Source organism: Dreissena polymorpha, chromosome 15 (genome assembly GCF_020536995.1).
Source record: "Dreissena polymorpha isolate Duluth1 chromosome 15, UMN_Dpol_1.0, whole genome shotgun sequence".
In the NCBI taxonomy this organism is placed as follows: domain Eukaryota; kingdom Metazoa; phylum Mollusca; class Bivalvia; order Myida; family Dreissenidae; genus Dreissena; species Dreissena polymorpha.
In genome coordinates, this window is record NC_068369.1 from 324,570 (window position 1) to 338,049 (window position 13,480).

Consider the following 13,480-nt stretch of genomic DNA (forward strand, 5'->3'; position numbering starts at 1 on the left):
GATCAGCAATTAAAATGTATATGATTGATATAGCAAGCTATTCGCTTCTTATACTTCAATCTTGCCATAAATAAATATTTAATATTACATAAATATTTTATATAAACGTATATTTGATGATAGGTAAATCGCTTGGAATAACGATTTTGAATATAAGACCGAGTTCCCAAGGTTAAGTTATTAGGTTCTACGGTTCAACGTGCATTACGTGTTTTTGTTTAAATCATATTTGACATGCAAAAAGTAACAGTGTGAACTTTATCTGAATATAATTATATAATAGTCATTTATATTTATCTGGAACCCTGTAAAGCAATATGAAACAAATGTTTTTCGCCCTTCAAAAGCGTTTGTGTTAGCCAAAATGAATATTATAAAATTGTTGTTTGCACTGTGTGCAGTTTTATTTATGCCGATAATTTATTTAATAAAGCATTATAAAAGGTCTTTAAAAGGTTAAACAATACCAGCAACAAAAATACCGTCTAATTAATGTATTAATAGACTGGACATTAATGTTGCTCGTCAATAATCTGGATAACCTATTAATGATGATAACACAATGTACTGAAAAGAAATCTTCTGGTTTTATATTGATGTCTTACTAAAAGTTAAACGTTATCTACAAATCTGCAATCCTATTGGAAGTGATACAGATTATAATGATATTTTATCTTAAAATTGATAGAAATTTTACTCCATTGTTCAAATTTCTGAATAGTTTTAAACAAATATCATTGTCAATATATATCAAAAATAAAATGAAAATAAATTAATCTTTATAAATCTGTCGATGGCAGCAGTATTAATAATAAATCGTTAAAAATTACTGACACCGTTTAAAAAACCTGACAGTGGACAGGCGATATTATTACAGCGATATTTGAACAGTACAAATATCGTGCGTCGCCGCGACTGTCGCGAAAAATATCGAGTATCGCTTCGTGTGTCTAGTGTCGCGGTCTGAATTAGACCGCGATACACGAGATTCGGATAATATAGGCGATATTTGAAAAATAAAATATCGTGCGTCGACGCAACTGTTGCGCAAAATATCGTTTATCGCTTCGTGTGTCTAGTGCCGCCGTTTGATGAAAGAAGTGCGAGATTATAGGTGACACTATCCGGATTCCGTACAAAACAAAAATCAGAGCATTTTCGTTCTGTATGATTAAGAAACATTATTGCCGACGAACAAATATGTACGTGCATGTCAATTATAATTCACTATGAAAAGTCGTTAAACCATTAAAAAGTCTTTGTCAGAAACCCACGACAAATCATTAATTTACACTCCATTATGAACAATGTAACGGAGCTGAGTGGGTCAAACGTAAAAATACGACGATTTTAAAAGTATTTATTTAAAAGTAAAACCGATAGTCTTGGCGTGCATGTCGCGTCTGATGAATGTTCACGCGTGAGCTGACTTACTGTCAGACGTTCGTCTGCTGTGACATTCACGCGACCTGACTCTGAAACATCAACAACAACACCATGGTACTAAATATCTAAGTATGATCTGTGTTCGATGTTCGAGTATGGACGAGTTTTAGTTCAGTATGTGTTTATCAAGTTAGTAATGCATTACGCAAGCTTGCACTTTTTCAAAATCAATTAATTTCACTATACTTGACTGGACTTAAAAAGCCCATGACCATGACTTTATAAATTAAGGCCCTGTGACACAAATAATAACTAGTTGTCATGATTATATAAAGCGTTTAGACTTTAACCCGTGTATTTTGCTGTTTTTTTTTCCATTCTTGGCCCAAAAACATTTTAGTACATTTACCGTACCCGGGGTACATGTAATTATACTCAAGAGTACCCGGGGTACATTTAAGTTATACCCGAGCCGACAATTACCAATCGAGCCTTAATTACTTGTAAGATGGATTCGATCTTTCTTGTTAAATATTAGCTGAATGTAACAAAGACATGGCGGTTCTTTAGAAGTGGTTATATTTATGTTGATTTTCGTCCAATACTTTTAAATCACAAATTTGATCATGATGCAAATTGAAATCAAAAGCACCGCATAGCGGGTGTCAACGCCCGGCTGCGGGTGCAATTTGGAATAAATGAAAGCTTGTCTGAATAATGTTTTTTATATTAGAGGTCGCAGTGACCTTGACCTTTGACCTAGTGGCCCAAAATGGGTGTGGCGTGTAGAACTCATAAAGGTGCAGCTACATATGAAGTTTCAAAGTTGTAGGTGGAAGCACTTTGATTTTAGAGCCAATGTTAAGGTTTCTGCACGACGCGGACGGCGGACATGCTGGCTATGACAATACCTCGGGTTTTCTCCGTAAACAGTCGAGCTTAAAAAAACACACAAGACAATATATTGACACAATCGTGTGTGTTGTTGTTTTTGTGTAAAAAAAATGAATGAAAGTCTATTGAAATACATAGTGCTTGTAGTCAGGTGACTTTGTAAATTATTTGAAAATTGATGTGTAATCATCGCTGGAGTTGATTTCGCCATCACACATACCCTTGTTCGCTGAGTCGCAAACTTCCGGGAAGCAGTGGCGCGCTAGGTCTATTAGAATCTGCAGCAGGTCTTCCAGCTGCCGTCTGTCTAATCGAGCCACGCCTACTCCGGTCACGTGGGAAAGCGGAAGTCGCAAAGCCTAACGTAAAAAGGGAACTGACTCGTGAATTCGGTCTTGGGAAACTCAAATATAAATGTATAATGTACCTGTATCATATATTTTGCATTCAATAATGGTAAATCGAAAAAGTAAAGTGTGTACCTTTTTTTTTTTTTTTTGGGGGGGGGGGGGGGGTAGGGGGTGAGAAGGGGGTATAATGTGGGGTGTGGTCATGTATTAGATGATGTTTCAACAAGGGACAAAATTGTCACAAAACCAGGTTTTCATTGTGAAAAAAAAATCTGATAAAGGGAGAAAACTCAAACTGAACTTTTGAAATGACCAAAAAAAATTAACCCCCTTTGTAAGTTTTTTTTTTTTTTTTAATCTATTTTTAGTCGTGGCGACCTTGACATTGGAGATATTGACGTGATTCTTTCGTGGGACACACCGTCCCATGATGGTGAACAAATGTGCCAAATGATTTTAAAATCTCACAATGAATGACATAGTTATGGCCAGGACAAGCTCATTTATGGCCATTTTTGACCTTTGAACTCAAAGTGTGACCTTGACCTTGGAGATATCGACGTAATTATTTCGCGCGACACACCGTCCAATGATGGTGAACAAATGTGCCAAATGATTTTAAAATCTGACGATGAACGACATAGTTATGGCTCGGACAAGCTCATTTATGGCCATTTTTGACCTTTGAACTCAAAGTGTGACCTTGACCTTGGAGATATCGACGTAATTATTTCGCGCGACACACCGTCCAATGATGGTGAACAAATGTGCCAAATGATTTTAAAATCTGACAATGAACGACATAGTTATGGCCCGGACAAGCTTATTCCGCCAGCCCGCCAGCCCGCCAGCCAGCCAGCCAGCCAGCCCGCCAGCCAGCCCGCCCGCATTCGCCAATCTAATAACCAGTTTTTTCCTTCGGAAAACCTGGTTAAAAATAAACAAGAGCACCGCCTTGCGGGTGCAGACCGCTCATCTATTTTTCTTTTTAAAGGTGAAGGGACTCTCATTTTCAATCACAAAGAAGGGAGGGGTGGAGTGAAGAGGGGTGTATAGTGTGGGGGTGTGGACATTAATTACATTATCTTCCAAAAATGCGAAAAAAATGCAAAAAAAAATTGGGGGTGGGGGGGTGGGGGGGGATGGGGATGGATTGTGCGATGGTTGGACGGTATTTCAAACATAAAGTAATAAAAATAAATATTTGTGTTTTTTAACCGTTTCCAAAAAAAATAAATTTGGGGGGGGGTGTAGGGGAGTGGGGGGGGGGGGGGTATAGTGTGAAGGTGTTGTGGTCATTTGCAAGACGATCTTAAAAAAATAAAAATAAAAAAAATTCGGGGGGTGGGGATTCGGGTGGGGGAGGGGGGGAGTGGGGGGGGATTCTTGGGTGCGATGGTTGGACGGTATTTCAAACATAAAATAACAAAAAAAAATATTTGTGTTTTTTAACCGTTTCCAAAAAAAAAAAATTGGGGGGGGGGGGGGTAGGGGAGTGAGGGGGGGGGGGGGTATAGTGTGAGGGTGTTGTGGTCATTTGCAAGACGATCTTAAAAAAAAAAAATAAAAAAAAAATGGGGGGGGGGTGGGGATTCGGGTGGGGGAGGGGGGGAGTGGGGGGGGGAATTCTTGGGTGCGATGGTTGGACGGTATTTCAAACATAAAATAACAAAAATAAATATTTGTGTTTTTTAACCGTTTCCAAAAAAAATTGGGGGGTGGGGTGGGGTGGGGTGGGGGGTATAGTGTGAGGGTGTAGTGGTCATTTGTGAGATGATCTTAAAAAAAAATTAGGGGGGGATTCGGGGGGGGGGGGGAGGGGGGGAAGGGCACGGGGGATGGTTTGGGTGGAGTCTATTGTGGTATGTCAGGTAAGAGTAGTTTTGTCAAAGTATCAATCAAATCTAATCATAAATAAAGAAGTTATGGCAATTTTAGCAAAATTTAATAATTTGACCTTGAGAGTCAAGGTCATTCAAAGGTCAAGGTAAAATTCAACTTGCCAGGTGCAGTAACCTCATGATAGCATGAAAGTATTTGAAGTTTGAAAGCAATAGCCTTGATACTTAAGAAGTAAAGTGGATCGAAACACAAAATTTAACCATATATTCAAAGTTACTAAGTCAAGAAAGGGCCATAATTCCGTAAAAATGACAACCAGAGTTATGCAACTTGTCCTTTTACTGTTCCCTTATGATAGTTTGCGAGTGTTCCAAGTATGAAAGCAATATCTATGATACTTTGGGGTTAAAGTGGACCAAAACACAAAACTTAACCAAATTTTCAATTTTCTAAGTATAAAGGGCCCATAATTCCGTCCAAATGCCAGTCAGAGTTACATAACTTTGCCTGCACAGTCCCCTTATGATAGTTAATAAGTGTTGCAAGTATGAAAGCAATAGCTTTGATACTGTAGGAATAAAGTGGACCTAAACACAAAACTTAACCAAATTTTCAATTTTCTAAGTATAAAAAGGGCACATAATTCTGTCCAAATGCCAGTCAGAGTCACATTACTTTGCCTGCACAGTCCCCTTATGATAGTTAGTAAGTGTTGCAAGTATGAAAGCAATAGCTTTGATACTTACGGAATAAAATGGACCTAATCACAAAACTTAACCAAAATTTTCAATTTTCTAAGTATAAAAAGGGCACATAATTCTGTCAAACTGCACGCCAGAGTTATCTAACTTTGCCTGCCCAGTCCCCTCATGATAGTAAGTAAGTGAACCAAGTTTGAATGCAATAGCATTAATACTTTCTGAGAAAAGTGGACCTAAACGCAAAAACTTAACCAATATTTTCAATTTTCTAAGTATAAAAAGGGCACATAATTCTGTCAAAATGCACGCCAGAGTTATCTGACTTTGCCTGCCCAGTCCTCTCATGATAGTTAGTAAGTGTACCAAGTTTGAATGCAATAGCATTGATACTTTCTGAGAAAAGTGGACCTAAACGCAAAACTTAACCGGACGCCGACGCCAACGCCGACGCAGACGCCGACGCCGACGCCAAGGTGATGACAATAGCTCATTTTTTTTTTTTTCAAAAAATAGATGAGCTAAAAAAGGAAAAAAAAATCGATGGGGGTTGAGAGGGAGGTATAATGTGGGGTGTGGTCATTTATTCGATGATCTTTCAAAAATAAAAAAAGGAAAAAAAATCGTTTGGGGGGAGATGGGGTGGGGGTGCAGGGAATCTTGGGTGGGGCGTGGGGTATTGTTTGGGTGGAATCCATTGTGGTATTCGGGTAAGTGTTGTTTTGTCAAAGTATTAATAAATCTGATCATAAATAAAGAAGTTATGGCAATTTAAGCAAAATGTTTAATTATCTAAGTATAAAAGGGGCCATAATTATGTCAAAATGCTTGATATAGTTGTCTGCTCTTGTTTATAGATTTGGATGATGTTGGTTAAGAAGTATGCAAGATATAAGAGCAATATGTCAAAGGACATAGGAAATATCTGGGGAAGTACACAAACTTTAACATAGAATTATCAATAATATGCATATTCTTAGTATAAAAGGGGCAATATTTCTGTCAAAATGCTTGATACAGTTGCCTGCTCTTGTTTATAGGTTGAGGTCATGTTGGTAAACAAGTATGCAAAATATGAAAGCAATATGTCAAGGGACATAGGAAATATTTGGGGTAGTACGCAAATTTTAACATTTGCTGCATATTCTAAGTGGAAAAGGGGCCATAATTATTACAAAATGCTTGATAGAGTTTTCTTCTCTTGTTTATAGGTTGGGGTCATGTTGGTAAACAAGTATGCAAAATATGAAAGCAATATGTCAACAGACATAGGAAATATTTGGGGAAGTACGTAAACTTTAACATTTGCACGCCAACGCTAACGCCAACGCCAACGCCGACGCCGGGGTGAGTAGGATAGCTTCACTATACATATTTTTCATTCATAATAGTCGAGCTAAAAACGATACTTCTTTTCAAATATGAATTGTTACTGAAATCATGTTTTAGAAGAGGGTTGGGGGGGGGGGGGGGGGTAATCACCCGATAGTTTAGACGACGACGTTCATGCCGAGACAGGTATCTTTCGCCGTTTTATACCCTATAAATTTTATTATTTTTTAAAATGCCGTTTACTTGCTAGTCATATCAGTAAGAATGGAATTTTGCGTTATATCTAATTTATATTTCCTCTACACCTCGACTTTACTCATTCCGAAATTTCTAAGCATGATTACAAAATTACAAGTCCCGCTAAGAAAACTCGTAACGAGTAAACTCGAGATATAGAGCGAGTTTAATGCGAAATAAACCCTAATCTCTTTCTCACTTATATGGCTGAAAAGTGAGCGGCATTTAAAACATACACACAAGTAATAAGCAGTATACAACGGCGAAAAAAACTGTTTCGGCACTGACGTCGCCATCTTGACATTCTTTTGATCGTCACGCGATTACCCCATCAGTGTTGAAATAAGTTTTAACGAATGATTTTCGATTTTTGTGTTAGTTGTAAGTTAACAACGCGTTTGGTGTTATTATGTGAAGCAATTTAGCGAAGTCAGTTTTAACCCGGTTTTATGCGACAATTACTTTGATTCCTGCATTTCAGCAATAGTAAGTGGTTGGCAGCAAGAGGACCACACTGGCCCTTCAGCGCTCACCTGATTATACATACACCAAATGTTTAAGACTTGACGAGGCAATTTAGTTTTGTTACTTGACCTAGATTCAAGCATGGCCTTCATATTGTCAAGATAAACATTCTTACCAAGTTTCATAAAGACTGGGTAAAAAATGTGGCCCTAAACTGAAAATAGTTTAATTATTGAAGATTTTACCAAATTACCACGTTTTTAAACACATCATACAAAGATTCAAACTTGGCCAAGATTATATCGAGATAATCATCAAGACCGTGTTTTATCAAGCTTGAGTCAGCTTGCATCGACAGTACTGTATTTGTTTGTAAAGATTTTACATAGTATCTCGACGCCAGTGATCCAGATTTAACTTGAGCATATTTTTTTTCAAGATAAATATTGACAAAGTTTCATAAACACTCAGTCATATATTTGACCTTTAAGGTGGTTATACGGTATTTATAAGATTTGACCTCATGACATAGTTTTTGGTCAAACATGACCCACGATTCGAACTGTCCGTATATTCTCAAGATAAATATGTTGACTAAATTTCATCAAAACTGATAAATGTGACCTTCAGAGTGGCTTCATGGTTTTTCAAAGATTTTACCGGGCGTCCTACTTAATACGCAACCCAGATACAAACTCGGCAAAGATATTATAAAAAGAAAACTTCTGATCATGTTTGATAAAAGATTGGATGAAAAATGTCGCCTGTAGTGTGGTAACGATCTCAAAGTTATCTTCTCTTATAGGTAAATGGTCAACATCACATAATTGCTCAAGTGATTAAATTTTCAACGTCAAGTATCGGTACACTGAATCGAATGTGTCCAAAATCACAATAATATATACCTGATCCAGTGTGGTGATATTCAACATCATGAATACACTCTGATGTGTCATCAGCAATACCGATCATTCCTCCTCTAATGTGTTCATGATCAACTTAAATAATACCTTCTCTATTGTGTCAATGATTTACATCACATACCCTTTCCAATGTGTCGATGATTTGCTGCAGGGTTTGTGATTGCTCGGTCAGGGTGCTAAAGGGCTTTTCGTGTGTTAGAATGTCATTCCCCGTAAGATGCTCAAACGTCCTGACCACCAGCCACGGGATATCATCTAGACAACGAACTCTGATGTCCGTCCGTCGGCCCACCGGTAAGTAGCGTTGTAACGTTCGCGCTTTCTCCAACATGACTTAAAATTTGTTAAAAAAACAAGAGCTGTGTTCGTGAAACACAATGCCCCTACTGCGCCGCTTTGAAGCTATATATTTGACCTTCGACCTTCAAGGATGACCTTGACCTTGACATTTCAACTTTCAAAATGTGCAGCTCCATGAAATACGCATGTATGCCAAGTATCGACTTGCTATCTTCAATATTGCAAAATTTGACCTTTGACCTTATCATTTGACCTTGAAGGATGACCTTGACCTTTCACCACTCAAAATGTGCAGCTCCATGAGATATGCATGAATGCCAAATATCGAGTTGATATCTTCAATATTGCAAAATTTGACCTTGACCTTGAAGGATGACCATGACCTTCACCTTTCACCACTCAAAATGTGGAGCTCAATGAGATGCACATGCATGCCAAATATCAAGTTGCTATCTTCAATATTGAAAAAAGTCATTGCCAATGTTAAAGTTTTCGGACGGACAGACGCCATATATTTGACATTTGACCTTGAAAGATGACCTTGACCTTTCACCATTCAAAATGTTCGGCTCTATGAGATACACATGCATGCCAAATATCAAGTTGCTATCTTCAATATTGCAAAATTTGACCTTTGACCTTGAAGGATGACCTTGACCGTCACCTTTCATCACTCAAAATGTGCAGCTCACTAAGATGCACATGCATGCCAAATATCAAGTTGCTATTTTCAATATTGAAAAAGTTATGGCAAATGTTGAAGTTTTCGGACGGACAGACGCCATATATTTGACATTTGACCTTGAAGGATGACCTTGACCTTCACTTTTTACCACTAAAAATGTGCAGCTTCATGAGATACGCATGCATGCCAAATATCAAGTTGCTACCTTCAATATTGAAAAAGTTATGGCCAATGTTAAAGTTTTCGGACGGACGGACATACGCCATATATTTGACATTTGACCTTGAAGGATAACATGACCTTCACCTTTCACCACTCAAAATGTGCAGCTCCAAGAGATGCACATGCATGCCAAATATCAAGTTGCTATGTTAAATATATATAAGTTGTGGACGGACGGACAGACTGACATACTGACGGACAGTTCAACTGCTATATGCCACCCTACCTGGGGCATAAAAAAAGTATTTGCAGTAATTTATTGATTTTTTTTCTGATTCTTTGATAATATCAACGGGCATAAATAATAACTAATTGTTTTTTATCTCAAAGAAAAATCGAACGTGTAGTCTTGTTAATATGAAATCTTAAAGTAAAACAAGAAAAACGCATGTAGGTGTTTACATGTTTGTATAACCCTGGCGTGTTTAAGGATAAGTATGTTACCGATTTGAAAAATACATTTGCGACAAGTGGAACGAAGTACCAACCTGCCTTGTTAAAGAAACCAGTCGAAGATGTAAGAAACTGGTGGCTGGGGCTTTCGAAGAAGGTTCAAATTCGCTAACGGCCTAATTTAATTTATTATACCGATATGAAATAAATATAGACAGGTTTTAGGTAAAAAGAATTGTTTTAAATTTTATATATCGCCTTACTATGTTACTATTTTTTATTTCCTTTTTGATTTTTTTTACAGTTGCTTTGTTAAATGAAAAGGCATATATATATATTATGCCTGTTTTTACATTAAGGAATTCTCGAAATACATGTTTTGGACAGATCTTGTATTATTGATCAATTCTGATCAATTCCGATAACACTCAAATCGTCTCACTAGCTGAAGACATAATTTATGACCAGGAATAACAAGACTGTCATGATGTGGATCATATATACGTAGCTGTAAGAAAAAGCTATCTGCTGTAATTTTTCAGACTATGTTTAATTCCTATTGTATGTGTTGACATTAATCATTCCAACCTGTGGAACAGATATCTAAAAGTTCGTTTGAAATTACCTTACTTCAAGTATACAAAATTACATTGTTGAATCCCGTCTACAAATGTGACCTAACAAGTTTGCTCACACACGTTCAAATGGCTATATGTGTATGAACATGTTTAAGAGGCTCCCAAGTGCATATTTGCCGTTTGCCGTGATAATTTCATTCAAAACATAATGCGTATTGTTGGTCATGGTCTATGAAGTAAGGTAAGTTTTGAAAATTGTGCTTTACATCAAATACTAGATTATATCACCGTATTATGTCCATCGTTTCAGCTGGAGTAATCTAGTTTCGATAATTCAAGTAACCGAGCGTGTTTTCAGGGTGCAGGATCATGTGACTTTGTGGCGTTCCCCCTTTTAACTTTAATGGCTGTTTACACGACAGTAAGTGGTGCTTTATTTCAAATATTTTTTAAGAATATTTTTTTCTTAAGAATTTCAACAGGTGCATAATAGAAAGATTTGTATGTTGCTTATGGCAATGTGAAATACATCAGCATTATTTTATTTAATAAGCCTGTGTTCTTGTTCAAAAAGACCATGTTTACTGCATCCATTGTACACGGTAGTGCTTCATGCAACACGAAAGTGTGTCACCGATTTTAAACGTATTCAATGATGTATTCCTATACCTTAAGATATCTGCACAAGCTGCAAGAAAACTGTCTTTTATGCACTAAGCAGTTGTATTAATGCATTTCAATAACTTGAGATATTTGCACACAAAAAAGTTCCTAACGGTGTGATTACATTCTGTCCAGCCCGTGTGTAAACCCCAGAAAACCCCATTGATTCTGCACCCAGGTTATGCAATATGCGCCCGTAATGGACGACACAATATGAAAACGAATATGTCCAGTACGAATGCATTGTTAACCTATATTTTAAAATCCTAAAAGTTACTGGAATTTAAAGTAAAACCAGAGATGTGTTTGTCAGAAACACAATGTCCCCTATATCGCCGCTTTGAAGCCATACATTTGACCCTTGACCTTGAATGATGACCTTGACCATGACCTTTCAACACTCAAAATGTGCAACTCCATGAAATACACATGCATACCAAATATTAAGTTGCTATCTTCAATATTGCAAAATTTATTGAAGCCATACATTTGACCTTTGACCTTGAAGGATGACCATGACCTTTTACCACATAAAATGTGCAGCTCCATGAGATACACATGCATGCCAAGTATCAAGTTACTATATGCAATATTGCAAATTTATTCAATATTGAAAAACTTGAACCAATGTTTAAGTTTTCCAAAGAATGACAGACAGACAGACAGGCAGGCAGGCAAAAAACAATATACCCCGATCATTAGATCCGGGGGCATAAAAAGACAAAGCTAGTAAGAAAATGTTAGTAAGTAGATCTAAGTAAGAGATTGCATGGATAAATGAATTAATTTTTTTTACCTTTGACATTGAAGGATGACCTTGACCTGTCACCACTCAAAGCATGCAGCTCCATAAGCTTCACATGCATGCCAAATATCAAGTTGCTATCTTCAATATCCAAAAAGTTATGACCAAACTTTAACCAAGGTTAAAGTTTTAGGAAAGAAAAATACAATGATATTTCAACTTTGACATTGAAGGATGACCTTGACCTTGAATTTTTACTACTCATAATGTGCAGCTCTGTTAGATACACATGCAGACCAAATATGAAGTTGCTATCTTCAATACTGCAAAAGTTATTAAACTTTAACCAAGGTTAAAGTTGTGGTACACACACATACAATGAATGAATGAATGGCATACAGACAGGCCAAAAACGATATACCCCCGATCTTTAGATCCGGTGGCATAAAAACTGTTGTCTCTTATCAGCCAACGAATTGAGAAAGTAGGTTAACACGCAAGGGTCAGACATATCACTTATATACAAACTTATATTAACGTTGTTATAAATGATACTATAAACATGGCTCGCACACAAGAACTATCACCGATAAAAAACCCACCATTTACTTTCGTTTGCATTAACAATCAAAATGGTATTCGCCTTTACAATCATCTTTAAAATATTTACACATTACTTACCATTATCCACACCTATATCCATTTGTATAACTACTCTTCAATACACGGTATGCAATGACATTAGAACATATTATTAAAATCCCCACGATATGCACGGGAAATTAGAGGAGTCCTAGTCTGGTCCCGTTCTCGACAGATATTGTATAATGTCGGTAGCCATCCAGCGAAGATTTTGACTGGTTCCGTGCATATTATTAAAATCCTTGCATAATAACCATGATGATCGATTTGACTTGTTATATGTATGTTTTTTAATGTTATAGAACTGTTTTACGAAATTTTTCTTTCTTCGCATATTTCATATTATCATGGCATTTTGCATCAAAAATCAAAGGTTAAAATTTAGAAATATCAACAAAGCAATTAAGAATTCTCAGACATTCCAAGTTGTTAACCCTCAATATTTGCCTACATGTTTTGACCATTTATTGATAAATTTCACTTATATAAACTTTAATAATGACCCAGCAAGAAATATGTTGTACACATATTTATACGCAAATGCATTATATGTGCATTTATGATAGGAACGAATGTGTAACAAGTGGAATTAACATACACAAAAACGTATGCAAGTGTTCTTATCTCCCCTCGTAAAACCAAGAAAAAATACCAATGGCTATTCATAAGTCAGTTGGAAAACAATTTATGCAAACGTTGACCTCAGACATTTTCGAATATGTATCGTTGCTTCCTAACACATATAAATACTTAAGTTTAACAGCACACATTCAAGTGTCAGCTTCTTTGGCAACAAATGAATATGTAATTCCCGATATTGCTAAAAGTCACACATGGATATTTGCTGACGACACAAAAACTCTTTACTACAACGGATCAAACAGACATACCGCTAAACGATTTAAACAATCTAACTAAATGGGCGAATTATGGGAACTTTCATTCAATCTTGATAAATGTAAAGTCATCCATTACGGACATAACAATCCTGAACGGGATTATACCACGAACACCACGACTTTATAATCTGTAAAAGAAGAAACATACCTCGGAGTAACTTTCACCAGAGATCTTAAATTTAGAAAACACATAAATGAGAAGATAAATATAGCCAACAGTATACTA

The 13,480-nt window shown here is 36.7% G+C and overlaps 1 protein-coding gene across 4 annotated transcripts in view; it reads right to left on the reverse strand.

Annotated features, from left to right (window-relative positions):
• LOC127860827 (uncharacterized) overlaps positions 1 to 12,501 on the reverse strand; it is a 22,235-nt gene extending 9,734 nt beyond the window's left edge. For 3 of the 4 annotated variants that reach the window (XM_052399121.1, XM_052399122.1, XM_052399123.1), the window contains exons 1-4: positions 12,395 to 12,501; positions 8,249 to 8,460; positions 2,501 to 2,639; positions 1,378 to 1,475 (exon numbers count right to left, since the gene is read on the reverse strand). In XM_052399121.1, coding sequence (XP_052255081.1) covers positions 1,378 to 1,475; positions 2,501 to 2,639; positions 8,249 to 8,460; positions 12,395 to 12,416 — 471 coding nt within the window. In that variant the 5' untranslated portion in view covers positions 12,417 to 12,501. The remainder of the gene's footprint in view (positions 1 to 1,377; positions 1,476 to 2,500; positions 2,640 to 8,248; positions 8,461 to 12,394) is intronic. The other variant, XM_052399124.1, reaches the window with a different exon arrangement.
• Between the last annotated feature and the right edge of the window lie 979 nt (positions 12,502 to 13,480).